The 23,940-nt window shown below is 40.6% G+C and overlaps 1 protein-coding gene across 1 annotated transcript; it reads right to left on the bottom strand.

Moving 5' to 3' along the window:
- Window positions 1-5,640: 5,640 nt before the first annotated feature.
- Window positions 5,641-12,787, bottom strand: LOC133883763 (ABC transporter A family member 8-like). Its single transcript, XM_062323197.1, has 18 exons — window positions 12,604-12,787; window positions 11,184-11,565; window positions 10,888-10,964; window positions 10,647-10,791; window positions 10,166-10,285; window positions 9,941-10,068; window positions 9,392-9,550; window positions 9,078-9,240; window positions 8,871-8,996; window positions 8,689-8,772; window positions 8,132-8,493; window positions 7,664-7,864; window positions 7,204-7,313; window positions 6,996-7,080; window positions 6,643-6,771; window positions 6,456-6,561; window positions 6,263-6,351; window positions 5,641-6,162 (listed from the first exon to the last, which is right to left on the bottom strand). The coding sequence occupies exons 1-18, from the start codon at window positions 12,706-12,708 to the stop codon at window positions 5,863-5,865; spliced, it is 2,871 nt and encodes a 956-aa protein (XP_062179181.1). The 5' UTR covers window positions 12,709-12,787; the 3' UTR covers window positions 5,641-5,862.
- Window positions 12,788-23,940: the final 11,153 nt, after the last annotated feature.

Genomic DNA, 23,940 nt, shown 5'->3' with positions numbered 1-23,940 from the left:
TAAAAAACTTCGGGCGAGATGCGCGACTGCTCGAGCCATCCACTAGGTGTCCTTGCTTTTGGGCTTCTTATTTCCAAGCTCTAGCCTAGCCCGAAATGTGAATTGGGCTTAGAATCGAGGCACTGATCTTTGAAGTATGAACTAAAAATAAAGAAAAGGCGACGAAAGTGGCGACTCAAGGGTGAAAAGTTTCTCGCCACCGATTCAGCCGCTCCCTCACCTTTAACGGTCTCCTGGCATCGGAGTAGGAGGGTGGTCCGGCCTCCCATGGTTAGGTTAGTGTATCTACTTCGTAGCTTAGTAGCTAGGTTAGTAGATTAGGTTTTTTTCGGTGGATTCAGTGTGATATCCATTGATGATTTTGTTCTTCCATGGCGACTCTGGTGGATGCGTCAATGTCGGGTTTGGCTTCTCCACCGATGAGGAACTCTAGAGGCTCTTTTGTTCTCGGTGTTTCTTCTCTGGTGTAGGTGTTTCTGGCATCGACCCGTGGTATGAAGCTACTGAGATTAGTTTCCTCGGTTTCTGGGATGCATGTGGTTCGGCTCCCTTGGTCTAAGGTTTTCTTCGACCTACTAGTCCTACCATGTTGGTTTTTGGTAATGTCGTTACTTCTACTTCCTCTAAAAGGGAAAGGTGCATCCTACTTCGTCTAACGGGGTTACCCGGTTCGTTCATCGTTCTCATCATTGCTCATGGTGGCTCAAAAATCTAATGGCCTCCAATGGCCGTATCTCGTCGATTGTGGAAGTATCGGTATCAGCTCCTTCAATCCAGCTTGGCAGCGGTATTCGGAGAAACTTCGGGGTGTTGGTGATCGAGATCAATGTTTGTATTACTTCTTATTTTTCAGGTTTCTGGTTGTACTTTATTTGTTACTACACTTGATCAATAAAGTCACCACTTGTCACACCCGATTTTATAAAGGAACAAAACCAGATGTAAACCACATGTATGCTAGGATTAAGTTTCATACATGTAGTGACTTCATCAGTGTATTACATATAGTGTCATTATTACAACGCTTAACTTAAACAAAATAGAAAGACATCAAAATCTTTAACTAAAATACACTAGCAAAACATAACGAAGCTCTCATCTTCCACAAGCAATCGACTAGGGGTCCACCAGCCTAGCAATCTTCATCTTCATCAATATAGTCTGGTTCTTCTTCATTGTCTGAGGAGCGTTTGATATATATTTGGATAGAAATAGCAAGTATGAGTACATGTCGTACTCTACAAGTATGTGAAATAAATGACATGCAAGCTTAAATAAAAGAACAAGCTGTAATAGGTTAAATTTGCATAAATACCAACTATGCTAACGAAGAGTTATAAAAGCATCCTATTTAACTATGTGATTCATCACTAGATTTTTAATTCCGAGAAACATCTCCATATGTTTCTCAACTACCCGAAAACCACTTCAGATTTCCAAACCGACTTGATACCCTCCACAGGTAACCAAGAACCATCCAACCAAACCAACTAAACCAAACCAACTAATCATGTGAGGATCTAAGTATCTCATGACCATGAGCACGGCTGATATATCAGATTGTACACTCTGCAGAGGTTGTCCAGCTTTCCCCACGAGTTATGATTTTCTTGTTGCCGTGTTGCGCAAGTGGTGTATCACCCGGAGATCACTACAAGGATGTTACAAAGCATCCTCCCAACAAAAATAAGCCCGCTAAGGTTTCACCACCATCAAAGTGGAGTCACATGTCACACCTAGTTTTAACAGACAAAACCAGATGCGGCTTTTATGTGGCCAGGATGTTCAACACAAATAAGGACGTCACAAGTGAAATAACAAAAGCAATACTTTTATAGAATAAACGTTAAACTCTTACAGCAATTGACATATATTGTCTTCTATAAAGATATCTGTAGCGGAATAGAAGCACTAGTGCCCAATAACACCGTAGGCAATCGACCGGGAGACACGCGCCTAGAACATCACAACCTCGTCTTGATAATCTTCAACATCTTCACTCACTGAGCAGCACCACTCATGTCTCATGGCATAGGAAAAATAGCAAGTGTGAGCACATGACGCGCTAAACAAGTGTGAGAAATATATGACATGCAAGTTTGATTAAAGGAATAGGCTATAACAGGTAAATTTGCATAAATGTTAACTATACTATCAAAAAAAGTTATAAAAACAACCTATTTATCTATGTGAACCATCACTAAACTCCCAACTCCAAGGAATATCTCCACATGTTTCCCAACTACTTAAATTTCACATCAGGTTTCCAAACCAACCAACTTGATACCCATCACAAATAACCAACAACCATCTACTGACATTTACCCTTCAAAGGTAACCAAGAACCATCCACTAACATTTACCCTTCACAAGTAACCAACCAAATCAACTAAACCAAACCAACTAATCATGTGAGGATCCAAGTCTCTCATGATCGTGAGTACGTCTGATATATCAGATTGTACACTCTGCAGAGGTTGTCCAGTTTTACTCATGAGTCGTGATTTTCTTATTGTCGTATTGCGCAAACACTTAACACACGCTAGTGGTGTATCGCCCAGAGATCGCTATAAGGCTGTTACAAAGCATCCTCCCAACAAGAATAAGCCCGCTAAGGTGTCACCGCGGTCAAAGTGGAGTCACACCACCCAGAAGCCCCCATATAAGTCTCGTGGATGGACGATAATTCTTGGGTTATCACTCCACGAAATGGTCCTTAGGACACCGAGCAAACACTACCACCCACCAAAGTGTTTCACACACTTGTGCCTCACGCACCATCATCAACCAACCTTCTGCTCAATATCCCTAAGTTCCATGTTGTCACACAAGTTACCATAATTCCCAACTCATTGTTGCATAGTTCATTAATCATGTTTAACTGATAACCCATACATACCCTTATGCAAAGCTAAGTATAAACTACCCATAAACCACTACTGACAATTAGACGACAAGGAATATATTCAAAATTAATAGCATACATGTTTGAAATAAAAAACGCATTCGAAAACTGGGATCAAAATATTCAAGGACACTTGCCTTTTACCCAATGCTGCTCCGTGTTGTCGAAATCTTGGTCTTGAAGTCCCTCGAACTGCTCCGGAATGTTATCGACTAATCGCGAGAACTACCGATAAATAATATAAAGGAAAATACTAAGAACAATATACCAAACATCATTAAAACACTTTAAAAATACTATGGTTGGATAGGTATGATTTTAGAAACATTTAGACGCAAGAATCACCTAAATTGGAGTTAGAATGAAAGAGAACAAACTTTCGGGAGATGGATTAGGTTGAAAAGGAAATGCTGGTTTACTGGAGTTATCTTCTTATGAGAATATGCATTATCACGCAATTATTATGTTATGATTGACAACATCATTGCACAAAAATCAAGAAGTATATGACTGACTAGACTTTGCTGATTGGCTAAGGAGGATGATGTGGCACTGATTTGGCATATGCTAAGCAAGCACTGTCTTGGGTTTAAGAAGGGGTACGCTGAGATCTAGTCTCAACCACCTATGATGGATCGAAAAGGTTAGAGGTTGCACTTCTGGGTTAAGGATACTGCCGGTGACCCTGTGTATCGGCGATGGTGGCGACACCGGCGAACGGGCAGGGCTACTGTGACGGCTAGGGTATGGAGGGATATAAAGGGAATAAGGGAGGACGTTCAACACCTATTTATAGGGCTAGGGCGGCTAGTTAAGGTGAAGTCAAAGTCGGACACGAATCGGATTCGAGTTCGAGTCGGTTAGGATTTCTTTTTTCATAGCTCTCTATTTTAAGGACAACATCTCCATAGTTAGGACTCCAAATTGGATATTTCTGGACTCTAAATTGTAGTACTCGAAAAGATCTATAACTTTAGTATTCATTGGAACTTCTGTAAATGCCATTTTGATTTCCAAAAATGTGTCACAAGATAAATTGTTTGAAGTGAGACTTATCTGTGTAGCACTGACTTCAGGGGGGGCATAACTCCTAGCTATATTATCTAAAATGGGACTTCCATAGGTTCAAATTGAATCTCTCGACGAGACCTACAACTTTGGTATTGTTAAGGTTTGCATTTGAGACCGTTTTGAACTCTGAAATTGCATGAGAAGATGAGGCTATCCAGGACTTCGTGAATACCCACAGATTTCATGGATACTTTGTGTTGGACTTTCTAGATGACTTGTGTGCTGGCCAAGGGCTTATGCTTGGGTAGGATTGGGTCCAAAGGCATTAAGCATATCTAGGATTTTAGAAAAGAAACATTTCTAGAGAAATTCGAATAGGGTTTGTAATTGAATTGAGCTTAGAGTGAATTTGAGAGAAACGAAAAATGAGGTTGACAAAATGAGAGTAGATAAGGAATTTAAATTTGGATTTGGGTAGAATTTGGGAAAGAGAAGAGATTGGCTTTAAACAAGGATTTGGATAAGATTTGAATTGAACTAGAGAAGAATCAGGTATGATCAAGGATTGAATAGATGATGAATTCAAGGATTTTGAATTCTAACCATTAAGATCCTTAACTAATTTATTACTGAGTTTTATAAAAACCTTTTCAAAATCTTTTTCACTCAAAACACCAAAGAGAAATAAAAAGAAAAAGAACTCTAATACATTTACCTGGCTCATAGCAAAACTCAGCATGCAATGCACACAAAATAATAAACTATATGGATTGATTGTTTATGAAAATAGGTTTTAAACCTATTCTATTGGTGAAGCTACTTACTAATGTTGAAAATTGTAAAAAGAGTTACAAATTCTAAAAACCAGGGTGTTACACCACTTCTAAAAAAACTGAAAAAAGAAAAGTTGCAGGGAATACTCAATCCACTGTCAGCAGTTCTGGTGTGCCCCCAAATCCAAACTTAGAATATGAAAGGGAGAAGGGGCTTGACCGCTTGAATTCAAATGCAACGGTTGTTGCCATGGAACTGGAGCCAAAGATTCCTCGGTTCGCACCAAAACGGATATGAAAGTCGTGCGGAGGTGAAGGCGATGCGGGAGGGTGTGCCACTAGGAGCGGGAGGTGCCACAGTGGTGGCGTTGAGTGCGAGTGGAAGCGAAGGCGTCAAGGAGGGAGATGAGAGGAGGTCACGGCGGTGAGTACAGGAGATGACATTGGCAAGCGGAGGCAATAAGCATGAAAGGAGTAAAGGCCAGGGTCGAGGACGAGGCCACCATTGGGAAGGAAAAATTTTCACCTGTGATACGCATGTGTAGCTTATCACAACCGTTCATTTACGTTAAGATTTATGCTGAAGAGATAGGTAAACAAATTATATAATAAGTGAGATAATTAATAGATGAATGAACAATGGGGGACAAGAATGGACCAACAAAATTAGCATGTGTGCACGAGGTTCGAGGTGTAAGGATGAATGGTAAACATTGATAGGGGAGCAAACAACGGAGATGGGAGCAGCCTTTTGTTTCCTTTTCGATTGCCATGTGGGTCTCACCAAAACGTTTTATACATTAGAACAAGAACTTACAACCTCGCTTTGTCTGTGGGACCCAACATCTCTCCTTCCTTTCAAAATGTTAAAAAGGAAAGCAACAACACAGCAAGAGGAGAAATTATATGCCAAAAAAAAGAAGGGGGAAATCATGAAGTGCCACATAGATAGAATCATTAACATTGGAATTTCATATGCCGTAGAAGCGCTATCATACAATGATATAAATTTACAATATAATGATCAATATTTCAATATACACACGTACACTTCCCACCTAAAAAAGAATGAAAGAAGTGAGCAAACCAAACCACCAGCTTGACAACAAAAGAATTTCTGCATGCTATACATTTATCCAAACGTCACAGCAGGGCCTTGCCCTTGCACCAAGATTATGAGAGTTCTTCGCTCAACTGCGCTCCTTTGGCGACCCTGACGAACACATCCTCCATGGTGGTGTCCGCGAGGCCCCAGGCCTGGACCTCCACCCTCTTCTTGAAATTCTCCACGGCCATGAAGACATCTGCAATCCTCGCTTCCTGTTTCGGCAGCTCGTACTTTTGTGTCCCTGACAAATGGTATACCTTCCTGGCGCTTGGTGAGAGCTTGCGCACCAGATTTTCGACCTCTCGTTGGAACTCGGGCGGTGTCGTCATCGTCAGCACATAGTAACCTCCATATCTAGCTATGAGCTGCCACATGAATTTTATTTTTTGGTGTCAATCCTCATTTTAATGGTGCCGTCGCAATTGATCATAAATTATGAAGTAAATTGTACAAGTATGCCAGTACCTCTTTGGGCGTCCCTATGCACTGGAGGCTTCCATCTACCATGATACACAATCTATCACAGAGAGCTTCAGCTTCTTCCATGGAATGGGCTGCGAAGATGAACAAAAATCAGTGAATTAATACCACCACTGGAGAGGAAATTATGGTTAAGCGCAATGTAGCAAATCATTGTAGTTTCTAGTCTGAACATTACTCGTAAGAATGATTGCTCTATCTTGCTTCGCTTGCTTCACAGCGCTCCAGAGACTCTTCCTCGAAGCTGGATCTAATCCAGTGCTAGGCTCATCCATGTACACAACCTGAGGAGCATTTAGAAAGGGATATAAACAGGGACTATTTTATGGCCCAATGAAAACAGGAGGTACTGTAGAAAGAAATACTTTAGCATCTCCGATCAGCGAGATGGCGACGCTGAGGCGCCTCTTCATGCCACCACTGTACTTCTTGACTTGCTTATCGGCAGCACCCCCATGAAGCAAATTTACGCTTCTTAAAGATTCTTCAACTGCCTGAAAACATTGTAATTGCAGTAAGAATCTTTTCAAGGTTGAAGCTCCAAAAAAGAAAGATGTCTGCTACTGTTTAACATACTCAAATAGGTGAACTAAAAAAACACGATGATTCTACGACATGCAAAAAAACACGATACTGATTTCATGTGAAAAGTAACGCTACTGCACCATGAAATTATGTAGTGAACAAATGGTACACATGTGAGTATGTGACAACTTACGAGGTCCAAAGAAGAACCACTAAGGCTCTTCAGTCGGCCATAAAACTGGAGATGTTCCCTTCCAGTCAGTGTCTCCCAAAGCATACTGCATTCAGAATCCAAATAAAGACAACAGAACGTGAAAACTGGAAGGCATTTTTCATGATTTTTTTTGTTCCAGACAAAAATTACTCAAAACATTTCAGCAATAAAGATATGCATATCGTACTCATTCTGTGGGCAAACCCCCATGCTGTTGTATATCTTTTCCATGTCTTTCTGTATGCTGAAACCCCGCACAAATGCATTTCCTGATGTTGGCTTTACAAACCCAATCATCTGTCAGGCACAAGCAGGAAGGATCAGTACCACATATGATTAGGAGGGGAAAAAACACAATTCACAATTCATTTGATAGTTTACAATTGGAAAATTAGAAAAAAAGAGTTCATTTGGCAATTCAGTAATCTGCTTATAAAGAAAGCATGGTTAATAGCAAGATGTGTCTCTAAAAAAAATATAAGAGAAGATTGCAAGGAAAAAATAATAATAGTAGTATGGACAAAGTTCTAAGTAATGTGTTTTAAACAGAAAAAAAGACTGGACAACAAGGACTTTATATTCTTTATATATGCATAATAAATAGAGTATAGATAAAGTGTATCATGTTAAGGGATCTGATGACAAACCATGCTAATAAAAGAGCTTTTGCCAGCTCCATTAGGACCAAGAATACCAAGACACTCTCCATAAGGTAAAGCAAGCGATACACCTTGAACTGCAAACTTATCAGGGTTACCATCCTTTCCATGATATACTTTTTTGAGGTCATCACAGGTGACAGCGTAGCCACTAGTTTGTTGCTGTAGCACTTGATCAACAGTCTCCCTCTGCATTCAAACCATACCATGGTAATTTGCCAGCATAAAATATAGTGGTACAGTGACAGATATTATTATTCAAAATGAATGAAGTTTCAGACTAAATTTAATTCAGAAGGAAAATATATGTGAATATTTAGAGTAGTAGTCGGGGGAAAATTTTAGCCTTACAGGTAATTCCAAAATTTTAAAGTACACTTAAACAATGCTGGGAGGTGGGTAATTGACTGTGTGCAAGAAAAACAAAAACAGGCGACTTTATTATAAGAAACTTACTTCTTTGATAATGTCTAGCTTCTCCACTTCTACATGAACATCCTTATCAACTATTTCGTTAACAGTTATCCTTCTCCAAGTAGGGTCCTTCTTCAGGAGACGTTTGATTATAGAAAGGGGACTAGATCTGTGTCCAACAGAAGCAGCATGGTCGAAATAATATGCAACAGGAAGCAAAACCAACCATTCTAGAAAAATAATTATTAACACATCTCTCATTCCATTCGCGTGGTCATTTAAATCACTCCATCGCATGCCAGGGCTTCCCGTTTCTGAAGCCCTAACAGCATATTGGCCAAGCTCATATAGTCCTCGATACAAAGAAAATGCAGGTATTATCTCTAGAACTGTAATCCAGTGTTCTGCAGTAGCACAGGGAAAATTGTTATGCAATGATTTCAGTCTGATTTATCAAAAGAACTGAGCCCAAAAAATCAAGGACTATGCGCAGGAAAGGTAACACCTCATATGAATGGTTTTTTTTCCATTAATAAGTCATACTTTTTGCTATGCATTGTTAAAACTATAATAGTATCTCACAAGACAACTAAACTTACTTGGGAATTTTCCACCTTCAATAAAATTGCGAATAAGAGATCCTGCCATCAACCCTGACCCAAATATGTACAGGTATGCAATTGCTGGTAGAAAGAATATAACAAGCAAGAAACATCACTTATCTTCCAGAACCGAACAATATGTTATGAATGTGCAAATAAATGGCGCGGTTCTGTCATACCTTGAGCAGTGTTAACTTTCGAAAAGAATGTTGCAGCTAGAAAGGATAATACAATCTGCAGGTTAATGAAGCTGAAAAAGAAAACAAACTGGATACTGTAGTCATTTATCTTGAAAAAGTTTAGGCCTGCAAAGTAGCAACTGAATTAGAAAAACATCTTAAATCAAAGGATTATATTGTTAGGATGATTGTTGTTAGATATCCTACCAATGACAGATCCAAAAATGACAAATAGGACCAGATATACTGTAGACAAAATAAGGAAGTACATATAGTAGATAATCCAGTAAGGGACATCCCCAAGCCCGTGCATTTTCATCATTGTTCGGAGCTTGTGTTGCTTCTCGTATACGAGATACGTCAGCATAACCTGCAATTACAACTTAAGAGTTTCAAATTTTCCATCACGCGTTACACAAATTGATATTCCATGTAGTATTTTTTTGTATGTTAGATATAATGATCTCATTTATATTCTTAATTCCAATCAAACTCCTAGCAAGAGACAAGTACAGTCTTACCGGGAAAAGCAGCGCAACAACCCATTCGAAAAAGAGAGGACCAGCAACAGCAGAAAAATCAAATGTCTGACGAGTTGCTTGCTTAGGCATTTCGTTTGTGAAGTCGAGCAACATTTTGACGCCTGAACCTTGTAAAAATTGGAGATAGGCATTTGAGACCTGCGCAGATGGCGAGGTAACAAGTTATTGGGAGAAATGACTGTATAGCTTCCTGACTGCATTGAAAAAAATAGTAATATTGACAAGTTAGAGTAATAATGTCTTTTTAAAAGAAAAGATGAAATCATTGTAACGATATTGGGATCAATTCATTCAATATTTTAAACAAAACAGACAGTTACAATTAAAGCAGATGCATAAGCAAATGTTCATACTTATACAAATCAAGATGAAAATATATGCTATGCATGTCCATCGGTTCATCCTCTGTTCTGGTTCACATCATATGTCTTGTTTCCATGGATCATGTTATGATGTGGTTAGTACTTTAGCACATAAAAATATATGAGAAAAGTTCAATTTTATATCAGTGAAGTAAATGACACCCACCGCATTCAATGAGCGTGAAATGCGCAGAAGTCCAAATGCCATTGGAACATAAGAGACATTCTGATAAGTTGAGTTATATAAAGCAAGCACATTGAAATGCTTCTCATTTGAGTCTTGGAAATCATATGCTGAAATAACAGAAGTTGTTAGACTTACTCGTGCCTTTTAATGCCTGCATGTCATAAAACAATTTCACTATCAGCATAGATAAGGGAGGTGACATACCCATCGCAATTTCATTTATCCCTCCTGCAGTTTTTCCTTTCCGGTAGCCCTTGAATGTTTCCTCATTGATTGTTGCCGAACTGTTCCGCCACAAGGGTAAACCTTGAACACATTTTATCTCTGCTACAACAAAATTTGAGGTTCAAATATGAAATCCTTTTCAACCGAACACCCCCAACAAGATAAGAGACATGTAAGTATGACAATAATAGGAATATCACTGTGGGAATGCAGAAAAGTCAATGGTTATTATGAGAAGACAAATACTAGAAATTGTGTGGCTGTCAGAGTAATGAATACGCAAAAGATTTGTGTATATTTTCTGTATAGATAAGAAAACAAGAGCAACCTGTCAATATGATGCCTCAGACTCTGCCAAATAGAAAAATCCATGGCAAGAAGCTTCGGCCAATTTTTTTTCTCGAGGTGGCACTCTTTTACTCAGAAGAAAGAAGAAAGGAATACAAGATACAAACCATACCTTTCTGAGCATTAACAGCACCAATGGTAATTGGGACTGTAACAGAATCACTGGACTTGCATTGTGGTTGAAGAACATATATGGGTCGATCTGAGATAAAAGCTGGTTCAATGAAGCCAGTAGAAGTACCTGGTGCATCTGTTCCCTGGAATTTATTTATATGTTAAAAAAACAAGTTTTGTTTCATTTTCATTCTTGAGAAAACATACATAGAAGTACTAGTAAAGCGACTTCAACTTACAAGCAGAAGACTAGATATGCTCGTGTAATCGGAAAGATTTGAAAGTGGCGAGCTTGTGAACAGGTTCTGCATGATACCTGTCAAACAAGGGGACAAAGTTGACGGTTTGAACATGGTGAATACACTATACCTTAAAAGACTATTCTTCTCATAAGTAACACAACGTTTACTTCCATTGTTACTGGAAAGTGGAAACAAAGCAAAAAAAATCTTAAAACAAATGTATTTCTCACTTCTGAGCCCAACATTAACCGGATTTGTGGGGCTTAGAAAAGCAGATAGTACAAATTACTTACTATTAGATAGAGTTCTGTTTACTCCAGAGAAGGGTATACTGGCTGGGCAGGATTGTGACTTTCTGCATGATGCATCAGGGAGGCCTGTGAACAAACCAGAGGAATCCTGCACGGCACGATACTCAGGGAGGGGTACTTGCACGAGAGCAGGCCATTTTGGAGGATTTGGTATGGGGCAACTGCCAGCCTGATCCAGTGTAGAGTACTGAATTCCACACACATTTTGGCAAGAGCCCGTGCCGTTGAAATCAACACACTTGCAACCACATCTAAATTTCGGCTTATCCAGCAAATTGTTGATGACTCTTTGAAGAACGCTGAGTATGACACAGAGGTATATCGGAACTATGATCAGCCTAATGGTTCCCTTCCTGTTACGTTTCTGCAAGGTGATGAAACATGGATTGCCACCTCTTAGCTTAACTCATACAACCAGTGCTAACCGTGTAATGAAAAGGTACTTCCTTGCCATAGAGAAACCTAGAAATGTTAACATCACTTGACATGTATAGTATAGACTTATAGATGAAAAGTGGAATATGCAGCACAGATGACATCACACTGCAAATTTTTGGCGTTCAAGACTAGAGAAACACATCGTCAAGAAATTGCCTATGCTGATGGTTGTGTGCCCTGATCATTGACTTCTTTCCATTTTGACATGTATCAAGTCCCAGACAACACACAACTGCTCAACTGGCCAAAAAAACAATCGACCACCGAGAAAATATTCAATAAAATTGGCCCCACTACTCAGATTGGAAATGTGAGTTCAGACATGAGTTTGCCAAGGTTATCCATAGGGCAAAAAAGATAAACTTCCCAATAATCAAACACTGGCTAGATAGTCTCCTTTAATTTTTCTCCGTTTTTTGTTTTGTAAATTTGTAAGTCTCTTTAAAATATATATTAATAGGGCCCTTCTCTTGCTCAGGTGACTGAGAATCAATTTAATCTCAGTCGAAGCACCGTGACTCTAGGATCCAAATCCAACGGTTGAGCCTCTTTCTTCTACCTCCAGTGGGGGCCGCTCAGCTCCCCTCAATATTCCGTGGTCTTCTCTTTCTCTCTCTCTCTCCAAACAAATCAACACCGACGAGCTCCCCCGCCCCGCCCTCCTCCCGTCTCCGGCTGCGAAATGTGGTTGTTCGTAGCAGAAAAGCATTTTTTTAGGAAACTAAAAGCATAATATTTATAATTTATAATTCCCCATAACTCAGGATCGAAGAAAGGTAGCAAATGAAAATCGAAATTGTATACCTATGCCCATCTCGCAGTTGGCTCAGTTGAGTCGTTAGCCTATGGGCATCGGATCACCATACACACACCGAAGCTAATCGGCTAATCCAATTATTATTTCCAAAAAGAGAAACAACAAGAGGAACCTGAGGAAGATGCTAGAATGGTTGGGGATTAGTACCTGGAAGATGAGATTCTTGCGCAGGAGGGCATTGGTCTGCGAGGCGAAGCTTGGTGGCCTCGACACAGCCACCGCCGTCCGCGCCTCAGCCGAGGGCGACTCCATCACGCGGCGGCAGTTCTTGGTTTTTCGCTGTCGTTTCTTTCTCTCTCCTTGGACTCAACGGAGAAGGATGAGGAAAGAGAAAGGCAGGAAGTATTATTAGCCGTTAAGATCTGAAGAGGGGGATTTATAGAGGCAATTGGAGAAGAGACACGCTTCCCGCCGCACTGAAGAACATTTTTGGTCAATTCTTTTGGCTCTTGCATTTTCTTTTCTCTCTTCTTGGACTAATTAATTAAACTGATTGGCACGTTTACGTCGCGCCTTTTTTCTTTTGCACGGCGCATGATAAAAGAAGACTAAAAAATAGATTCACCAATTTAAGATATCTCAATATTTATTTATAAATTTATCAATATTTAACACATTCACTTAATTATAGGGAAACAGTAGTACTTTCATGCATGCACATAATTTCAGCACGTAGACAACAGTAATACAAAACTAACAAAATTTGTTTCATATTTTTTGAGTTTTCTATATTTTTCTTTGCATTTTAGATTATTTCAATCGATTTATCAATATAACTAATATTCCTTTCGATATTTTTTGAATTTCCTAAAAATAAAATTATATTATATATGTACATATACATATATGTATACATATATATATATATATACGTCTACATATAAGTATATATATGTGTATCCATATATCTATACATACACATATGTGGGACCCACTGCTACAGTAGCTACAGTACTAAGATGGCTGCAAATCTTGGCAGGATAATATATGTTATAGATTGGTTAGACAGCTCCGTCCGAAGGCTTGCTAATTACTCCCTCCGTTTATATAGTATAGACGCGCACGCATTTTATTCATTACCTCTATAAACAACTAGTCTAATAATATTGTGTGCAAAAGTAGTATCCATTGAATCCGTACTTAAAAGTACTTCCCTATAGTCATGATTTTGTAGGCTGTGTGCATCATCAGATGCAGAGACCCAGATTTATATTCCATTATCTAAAAAGATTAACATGACTTTGTTGTTATTAACAAATTTATGTTAAAAACTTTGCACTGAAGATGATTAGAGCAATTCCTGTGTACTGGAACTCTGGGAGGGAAAATGAACATATCCCTAAGTCAAGCCATATACATGAAATAAGACATGCATATTTCAGTTTTCTGGAGTACTCAGCTCGGTTTCTCGTATATGGGTCTTTATTGAAATTGCTGATTTGCCCATTTTTTTCACTAAACCGTGATGTCCGACTCTCTACAAATCGTGATTTGGCTTTCCCTTTTTTTAATCCCGTTTACACCACGTGTTGATCACCTCGAAAGAAAACACATGTTTCCCCAGGACTATTCGGTGTAAACGGTTCAAAGAATTCGCAAAATATTTGCAAGTTTGACTTGGGTACTCGCATGGGTTGTTTAACATGTATTGAGCTGAAGATACGTTTTCTCTAGCCTCGAGGCTTTGCGCGGAAATTTCCGACATGTTTGTTAACGCGGTTAGTTGATTTTTGATTTTTCAGCTAGTAGACCACAAGCGCAATGCTAATTACCCAGAAATACAACGACGCATGCATTTTACTGTACGGCAATAATGCCTCCTTTCAGCTTTCTTCTTGCGCGCATATTCCTCGGGAACCAAATGAGAATTCAGGATTGTTATCCCTAAAAGTCTAAAACTGCAGCACAAAACATACAGGAACGTTTATTTTTTATATTTTCATTAAGATTGATTTTTTTTATAGTAGCTAACATACTCATCACGAACAAAACGTTTATAGTGATTTATTAATTTATTTTTGATATCTTTAATCTTCAGTATATATTATATGAATAAATATGTATGATAGTACGAGTGTGTTACTTATCGATCTCCAATCTATCTTGGCCAACCGAATGAGTTTTACGTATAACAGTCAACATGATGATCCGTGATTCCGCGGCTTTTGATTTGTCCGCTCGACCTGACTTGCAGTCACAAACCTAAGCACTTCATGCAGCCGCAGGTTATCCCTTTGACCCGGGAACTTGGTAACTGCTCGTGTAATTTTATTGAGAACGCACGGTTCATCTAACACAAACAGCAAGTCATAGATTATTAGCTTACAGTACAAGTCATCACGCTATTTATAATCAGGGCCAAATCGTCGCACGTGATAGAGTATCCAGCTTTGGAACGCGGGTAAGTTCCCAGATTCGTTTGCACTGGTGTGAGGAAAATGAAAAGAAAAGGCTTCAACACCACCAGATTGGTCCCGAGTCCTTTTTAGAGTTTGTGATCCATAATGATTTTTTTTCTGTATATTAGTTGAGTGCTCGTGCGTTACAACGAAAATAAAAATCGTATAAGATGACGTCATGCATATACAACAGCTATGAACTCCATAGTCAAGAATTACATTGAATATGCCAAAACAACAATGCAATATCTGGATTATGAGCCTTAGCAAGAATCTTGTAAGCAGCTAATTTTAAGAATAAAAATATTCCCAATAAAAAAAAAATGTACACTACATAAAATTTTAGATCTTACTTATGCCGTAAGAACCTCTCTGTAGACGATGTTTCTCGTGTATGTCCTACTTTGCTTTGAGCCCCTTTTTTTTGTCATCAGCCGGGACGACGAGGATCCTGATGTTCGCTCTGGCGGTGGTTCTAGATAGCGCAACGTATAACTGACCATGAGAGAACACCGACTCGGGCAGGTAAATACCGACATTGAGGATGGTCTGCCCCTGTGCCTTGTTGATTGTTATGGCAAAGCTGAGCCTGATAGGAAACTGCTTCCTTTTAAACTGGAAAGGGAACATCTCATCATCCGAGGGGCACAGGGGGATCCAAGGCAGAAAAACCCTCTTTCCAGCATGCTGCCCCAGCATAATCTCTGCATCAATGGCATTTCTCTGGAACCCCCAGACCACCAGCCTCGTCCCATTGCAAAGTCCGCTCGTGGGGTCAATGTTCCTAAGTAAGATGATAGGATAGTTCATCTTGAGCTTCAGAATATGTGGAGGCAGCCCGTTAAGTGTTAGCGAGTTAAGAAACTCAGGGGTAGTAGTTATGAGGATCGTCTTCTACACAATCAAAGCTATGATACACCACCTCCTCCCCTCGGAAGTGATCGATCATCTTCATATTAATTTGGTCCACACAATCGTTCCGTGTGGACACGATGGTTCTCGAGATGATGTAGTTTGGATCCGACATATTATCATCAAGCATTGGAAAAACGTTGTCTATCAGTTTATCAAGGTCCGTGTCCTCCCCTGTATACGGCACACATATATCGTCAGGAAGACGTACATCGCCATCACCATTGGCCTCCTTGGTTCCACCACCGATGCGTAGTAGGTATTCCGCAAACCACGGGTCGCTATGTGCCCTCATGTTGCGTACAAGCTTTAGGTGACGCATGCAATCCCATAGATACAACCTATGCAACGACGCATCGATTATCTGAGCCCTTAACCCCTTTCAGATAATGGGGAGGATCTGCCTGAAATCTCCACCAAACACAACCGTCTTCCCACCGAACGGCAGTTCTGGTCGACTCATTATATCACGCATGATGTTGTCCAGCGCCTCCACTACCTGTCTCTTTGTCATGGAGACTTCATCCCCAAATAATGAGTGAAGCTATCCGCAGAAGCTTAGCAGTCCCACTCTATTTTGTGAAGCTACAGAATGCACCATCGTCAACACTCAGTGGTATCTTGAAGAGCGAGTGCGCAGTTCTTCCTCTAGGCATTATGGAAGCTGCAACACTAGACGTAGTTGTTGCCACGACAATCTTCTCCTGCCCGTGTATCGTTGCGAGCAATGCATTGTACAGAAAAGTCTTCCCTGTCCCTCCTGGTCCATCCACGAAAAACACGCCACCCTCGTCACTGTCAATAGCAAATAGAATCTCATCGTAGGTGGCCCTCTACTCGGTGTTAAGGGAGTCAGACAGAGTTGCATCCTCATTGTGAAGCTCGATCATGTACTCCTCAAAGATCTCCCTAGGTACACTGTTTGTCGTGTCATGTGTCTCATCGATCTCAAGGAGAGGGAACGACCGTATATCTTTACCCATTGACTGTAGCATGTTTTTGATATCTATTAAAACCATCTTTACCCATTGATTGTAGCATATTTTTTATATCTATTAAAACCGCAAGCAAGAGGTGGAATACCACAAAGAGAAAGTGTAACCCATCTTTCTGGCGAATCCTACCCACGCTTACTAACAGGCAAGAGGGGACCCTTTCTCGCCCAAAGGTAAAAAAATAATAGGAAAGAGCTAGTGTAAGAAATGCTTTTTTCTATAAGATTAAGATAAAAATCCACATCATAATCCATATTGGATTCCCCAATTTATTTGTTGGACCGCGAGTGTGCATGGATTGATGCAGCGATAGTCTTCCGACATTGCCTCCAGGTGCTTGTTCCAAAGTACACGCATGTCGTTAGGCTCACAGAATACCAGTATTGTTGCAAAGAGCCTTCGGAGCGATAGTGGCATTTGGAACAATTCGGCTTTTGTAAGACACTCGTCCAATGTGTTGTCTGCCTCGATTAGGCCCCTTTTCCCTGTTGCTTCACGAAAGGTAGTTTGGATCTCACCGTCAACAGCCCTTAGGTTAGCAAAGGAGGTGGCACCAGTCACGTGGTTTAGGAGAACCCGCAGATAGTAGCGTTCCCCCTCGGTTGGATGAGCTGACAAGATTCTACCAACCTGTCCACCTTCTTGTCTACTTTGTTGCCAATTTTTTTTATTTTTGCCTTTCTTCCAAGTATACCACTCGGGAAAATCCCGGTACAAGATACCTCGAGCATGCTCATGTACTCTGTTTGCCTCGAAATACTTTGTCAGCATTGACTTCTCAGCATCTTCCTGATTGAGCACTTCTTGGATATCTTGACCCTCTTGAAATAAAACCATGTGCATATTTGAGAGATGATGTTGTAGTTGCATCACAGATGGTGAGTTCTTGCTCAGGTCAAAGCCGTATATCCTCCACAAGGCTTCCGGAGGGGCTACCCATCTCGCGTCCCTATATTGCCTGATCTCATCGATGTTGTCATTACTGTCAGCCTTGTTCACAGTCAAGGACGCCCGATCATGGCCCTTGTATTTGTACTTGAATAGGTATTTAACGGCCTTTATACTCGAGCATACCTCAACATTGATGTGATAGTTAAATAGCTGCAGGAGGTAAGGGTTATATGGGACGACCCACCTATTGTCTAGCTCGTATTTTTGAACTATTCCATGCCGGCCATCATCACGTCTCCTATACACCGGGGTAGGAGTCCTTGCCTTGTAAGGTAGTCGCGTTGAAAGGCCGCGGATAATGATTCTTGCATGATGGACGGTCCTTCGTGCACGGGCAATCGTGGTTCAGCACACCACAAGGGCCATGCATCATATGCTTAACGACCATCTTGTATAGCTCTGGGTACTTATGCTTGTCCGGGAACTCGGCAGAGATGATAAAATCATACTGCTCCAGACATGTGAGCTTGTACCGCCCCTACATGATGAGCAGGAAGTGGGCATGCAGTAGACCCCTCTTCTGAACTCAACCACATAGACGTAGGCCTTCACCTTGCCAAGCATGTGCTTATCAAGCAACTGTTTTTTTAGTTCCTCTAGCTTCGCCCTGAAAACACGTACGACGAGATTCGGATGATCCTGGGGTATCTGGCCAGGGTAGAGCTCACGTGTGATCTCATCCCAATTTGGGTTGCATGTCATTGTGAGGAAGACGTCCGACTTCCCATACTTTCGCACTAAAGCCATAGCATTCATGTACCGACGTCTCTTATCCCGAGGTCCTCCGATAAATGATGTAGCCAGCACGGTCCATTTTTCAACCGCGTCCGCTATACCCTCCCCAGCATGCATGCTTTCCACCAAGCCTTGGTACAGGTTCTCCCTTAACTCCTTCTGATGAGCCCATATGTAGTCCAGCCGCGAGCACTTGATCTTGATGTATGTGTCAACCACGAACTGCTGGAAAAGACGCTTGCCAAACAGTATTGGGTTGAATATCCCTAGCCATATCTGGAACTTGTAGTAGTAGTAATCCCGCATGGACACGCATAGCCTGCCATTAGAATCTGCACAGAGCATATGGCATTCAAAGTTAGTGTTGGACATCAACGAGTACAATGCCAAGAATTGATGGTGCAAACATCATCTTTTGAGAACACTAACCTGGGTCCTCATGATTATTACCACAAGTCGCACGAGCCGCGGTCACCGCATCGATGGACACACCAACCTTCGGGATATCGGGATGCCAGCCGAGTTCACCTCTAGGGAAGAAGAGATGGTATGACAGGGCATCGTAGCATCCATGATACGATCGGATGCTATATATTTGCTTGTTCTTCCCTTGCAGGATAACGCTATTCTCAAAGTGCTTTCGGCGTTCACTCCCCTCAACCCAAACAACGGCCACCTCTAAAGTGGCTGGCATGTTATATGTTCTCTGGTCCAACCTATGATCAAGGTTCGGTGTCACACGGTAGTCATCAAGATCCTCAGCATGTCCCATACTCCTGAGTTGTTCAGAGTATGGGTTGTCACGTAGTATATCAACCAGCTTCCTGATGACTTCCTTGTCTTGCTGGTACTGCTCTTCGCGGCAACGACGATACCAGTGCTCTAGACTGGGATCGTCATCGTAGAAGTAAAGCTCCAGGTGCTTGGGTTCGGTCCCGTCTATACCAAACGATCGTATGTTGTGGTCCATTTGGCCATGGGCATGAAACGTGTAAATACCACTTCTTCTCATGTCAGTGGTCTCATCGTCAAGGTGACAGTATAGTGAAGTGAATGACAAATGACCATTGAAAAACCTTATGTTGTCACATAAGTGCCTAGCATCAGCGTTTGCATTTGACCAGAGCCTCATGAGATCGGGTGGTGTTTTGGGGTAGATAGTTTAATCTTTCCATTACGGCAATAGAACCCCTTTGCCTCATGCTCAAACTTCTTCGCGTTGCAATGCTTGTAGTTTTCAACAGGCTTCAGCATGTGGCTTGGGGTATATTGCCATACACATGGTCGTACGTATCGGGTACGCTAGAGGTAGTACCTGAGGTGTCTTCAGCTTCATCGAATTTGATATCTTCATCATCGGTATCCCCGTCCGAAGTGATTTTTAGCATGAACGAGTTAGATAAGGCTGTAGAAGATATGGACGTAAGGCGAAACAATGCCAAAAGGTACCTTGACCAGCGAACATGTAGCCCTCCTCCTCTTCAGAGTCCTCCTCAAATACAACGCCATCGTCATCACCTATCACATCATACAGATTTGTATAAGTATATATGATGGCCCTGATTGTATTTGAATTACAAAATTAATACAATCAAGGAAATTACTATCCTCGCTAACTGGTGGACATGTTGTAGGCACCTAGACACTGGTAGTTTGAGAGGTTGGAAGGATATTTTCTGTCAATAACAACACGAGTACAATACATCAGGGTATACATTGTATTGAAATTTGAGGAAAGAGCAATACAGGTAAGAACATAACCATTGTTAATGACACCTAACTGTGGTGGAGGATCTAAACCATTGGTATCTTCTACAATTATAGTTGAATTTTCTTCTTTCGAGGCAGAAGCTTTCTTGTCCCGTCTACTTGCAAAGTGCTCATTGCGATGGGCTAGCAATGCTATCCTTTCTCCAGGTGTTACATGTTGTCTGCGCGTTATTTGATTGGCATTATTCATGTCCGACATCTGATATGAAGCTGACTAGATGTAAACAGGCGTTGGTTGGACCGGAGGAATTGACAAGTCATTTGCAACTTTGGATCCATGTGGATCAGATGCATCCATAGTAAGGGGAACCACCTTAGGGATATACATTGGGTTTTGCATGGCGATGGAATCTTGGCTCAAAGTGTTACTCCGCAACTCTCTTCTTGCTTTTTTGCGATCTCTCTTTTCCTAGCTTGCCCTCGGGCGTCATATTATGCACCCTCCGATGTTCACGACTTGCTTCGATTTGCTCCTCACTTAGGATGCTGCGTCGCAATACCTCGGAGACCTTTCGACGATCACGTCTCGCTTGCTTTTGTTCAGGTGTCGGATTTGCATATCGTGCACATTCTCTCACTCATTTAACTTCAATTTGCTCGTTTGTTAACTCTCCTATCGAATTATTAGGTGGTGGAGTGTGAGTGGCATAATCATCAATGGTTACGGTCTTGATACTATCAGGGGTACATCGTAGCTGTATTGGCTCTTCTGGCATGCTAATAAGATGCGATGCATCACGAGCACGCTTATTTCCTAAAATGGGATCACATGCCATCATCAGGAATCTAATATTGTGTGTCACATTTGTATGATGCTTCCACATGTAAGAATGTGGCATCATCAAGAATGTAATAACGCAGTTCCTAGTAGGTTCAATGTCCCTGTGATAGGGCAGTTTGGAGTTATATTGACGACAATGATGCTTTCGTGTCCATCTACTACTCCAGGTGTATGTATGCAGTGACCTGCAGCGTGTTCAACTTTTAATAGTCAATCAGTTAACATTGAACCAGATATCATATTGAAATTTAAATAAAATGAGATAAATATTCATAGTACCTGGCAATTAACCAGAGGTGGTCACAATATTTTCTTGACCTTGATATGATATATAAACTTGTTTCCTCTAGTATGCTTCATTTATGTGCAGCCAATCTGTACTTTCAACATTTGATGCACGGTGCTTGTTGCTAATGCTGACACCATCTAAAAATATAGAATATGTTTTTAGCTTCTTAAAATAACCCAACATGTACTTAGCTCGCTAAAAAATAATGTATGTTGGTTACTATTCAAAGTACCTGGAAATTGAATAGAGTTCTTTGTTGTCTGAGTTTGATGCTGTTCGGAATCTTTCAGATGGGTTTGTGCTTTCTTATGATGATATGCTTCACGTTGCTTCTTTAGAATTACATCCCTTTTCAGCGCATACCGTTCCCTTTCCCGTTGCCTCTTACGTTCTTTAGGATCTGCAAGGGGTGTCAATGAACTGGATGTTTTTGGTGGATCAACATTGCTATTGCTAACCCCATCTAAAAAGGCACATGTATTTAGTCGCGGAGCATCAAATGTTACATTTATAGATAATGAACTCGATATAGACAGAAGTAGTTTTGAAATACTTGTGCCGGTAGTGTTGGTTATATTTCCGAGTGGTGTGTGACCCTCGGACTTGTTCGAAGACGACATCTGCGAGACAGACTACTAGTGATTATACAATCAGTCATCAAAGTTTCTGAAATTAAGATGCTCTTGCTTTGTTAAGGATAAAGTCAACCAAACATAGCATTATTATGAAACGATTATGTGCCATTAAATTTACAGAAAGAAATACATTCATATCTTACTTGATTTTTTGTACATCTCTCGAATACACGTGTATTTAAAATCTCTAGGCCATAGGTGCATCTCAACAAACACATTAGTGATCAGAACTGAATTGCAGTCAGCAGGGATGCACCTCAAATTTACTTGTATCCAAACAGAAATCAACAACACCCTACCAAACTAAACAAACTAGGCTGAATGGCGCGCGTTGCTGCGCTCGTCTCGAATAAATGTATTAATGAAATGTTATATGATTTGTAAGCTATATTTGAAGTGTAAAATTGGTCTTTTTTGTTTTTGTTTTGTTATGAACACACTCATTGAAATGTTGTGATTATAACTTTTATTTAATACGTTAAGGGTCATGGATCAATTATGCGTTCTTTTGTTGTTGGGTATTTATGTGTTAAGCCGATAAACTGACATTGGTGTAATTTTTTATCTATTTTTTTATCATTGTTGTTTTTAAGTATGAATTGTCAATGTTGAGGGAAGCAGATCCGGAATTTTGACACAAAGAAATTGCAAAAAAAATCTTTGTTGCGCCCGCATGCCGAGAGAGAGCCGGGGAGGAAGACCGTGAGGCTGAAGAGAGAGCTAATGAAAAGCGCACCCAACTGATCGGTTCTCCGATTTTGCTACTCGGCAAGAGCAAGAGTCTTTGGACTCACGCAAGGCGGGAGTTGAGATGGAGCGAGAATGTGAGAGAAATATAGAAGAAGGAGGTGGCGAGGATTTTTTTGGGCCGGTGGCTAGTAACAGGAAAGAAATATTAATTTGAAAAATGAGGTAGCGGTGTTTTTTTTGGCCGCTGCCTGGAGTTTCCGGAGGAAAACGCTGGATTTTATTTGGTCTCACATGTATGAAGGAATAAATGAGAGAAGTATTAATTTGGAAAATAAGGTCGCGGGTTTTTTTTGCCGAAGATTAAAGTTTCCACCGGTGGCTAAAGTTTTCGGAGGGAAATATTGGATTTTATCTAGGCGTACGTGTATGAGGAAATAAATAAGTGAGATTTTTTCCGCCGGTGACTAAAGTTTTTGGAGGAAAATGCTAGATTTTATTTGGGCATACGTGTATGAGGAAATAAATAAGCGAGATATTTTGTTGATTTTTTAGAATGGAATAATTTTTAAAAAAAATATCTGAGAACATTAGTTACTATACGGCACAGTGTTTTCTCATACAATATTTGATGTCATGGCAGTACAATACAGTAGCTCCAGTACGTTTTCTTATTTCTGGTTCTTGCCTGAGCTCGCGGCCTGTTTTTTTTTTATATACTCTAAAGACTTGTGAGTACCAGAACTCGCTGGAACATGCTGTTCCGCTGACCAGGGAATGAAGTGGCGGTGCCTAACTGTTAGCACAGGAGCTACAGCGAGGGAGAGGGGCTGAGAGCGCGCCGATTCTGCCCTGCATAGTAGTATAGTATTGATATGAAGGCAACGAAACTGAAGAGGTCTCTAGTGATTCCTGTGCGGCTTCATGTCATCATGAGATCAGCATTTCGATGGGAGCTGGTTGGATTGTTTTGGTGGTTGATCTTCTTGTAAGTGGAGTTTCACAACAATCAAAGTTAGAGTATGCATTTTTGTTGCAAGATGTGTGGTCAGAAACTGGGAGAAAGAATGGAGCTTATGTACAAAGTGCTATGAGAATTTTCAAAAGCTGTCATCTGGTGGCAAAGATATGAAATCACCTCTAGATTAAGTTACTTGCGCCTAGAGTGGATCCATCATTGTTATTTCCTTTTGTTGTCAATAATTATGGATTTGTTGAAAAGAGATGGCCATCTTTTGGAGTTATTTTAAAAAAAAAATAAATTGGCGTAGCCTATGTATATTTGGCAAACAGATGGCTAGTCTATGTTGTTCTCTTATTTATTTTGGAA

Source organism: Phragmites australis, chromosome 10 (genome assembly GCF_958298935.1).
Source record: "Phragmites australis chromosome 10, lpPhrAust1.1, whole genome shotgun sequence".
In the NCBI taxonomy this organism is placed as follows: Eukaryota; Viridiplantae; Streptophyta; class Magnoliopsida; order Poales; family Poaceae; genus Phragmites; species Phragmites australis.
The sequence above is the reverse complement of the archived record's forward strand: the minus strand, read 5'-3'. Positions and strand labels throughout refer to the sequence as shown.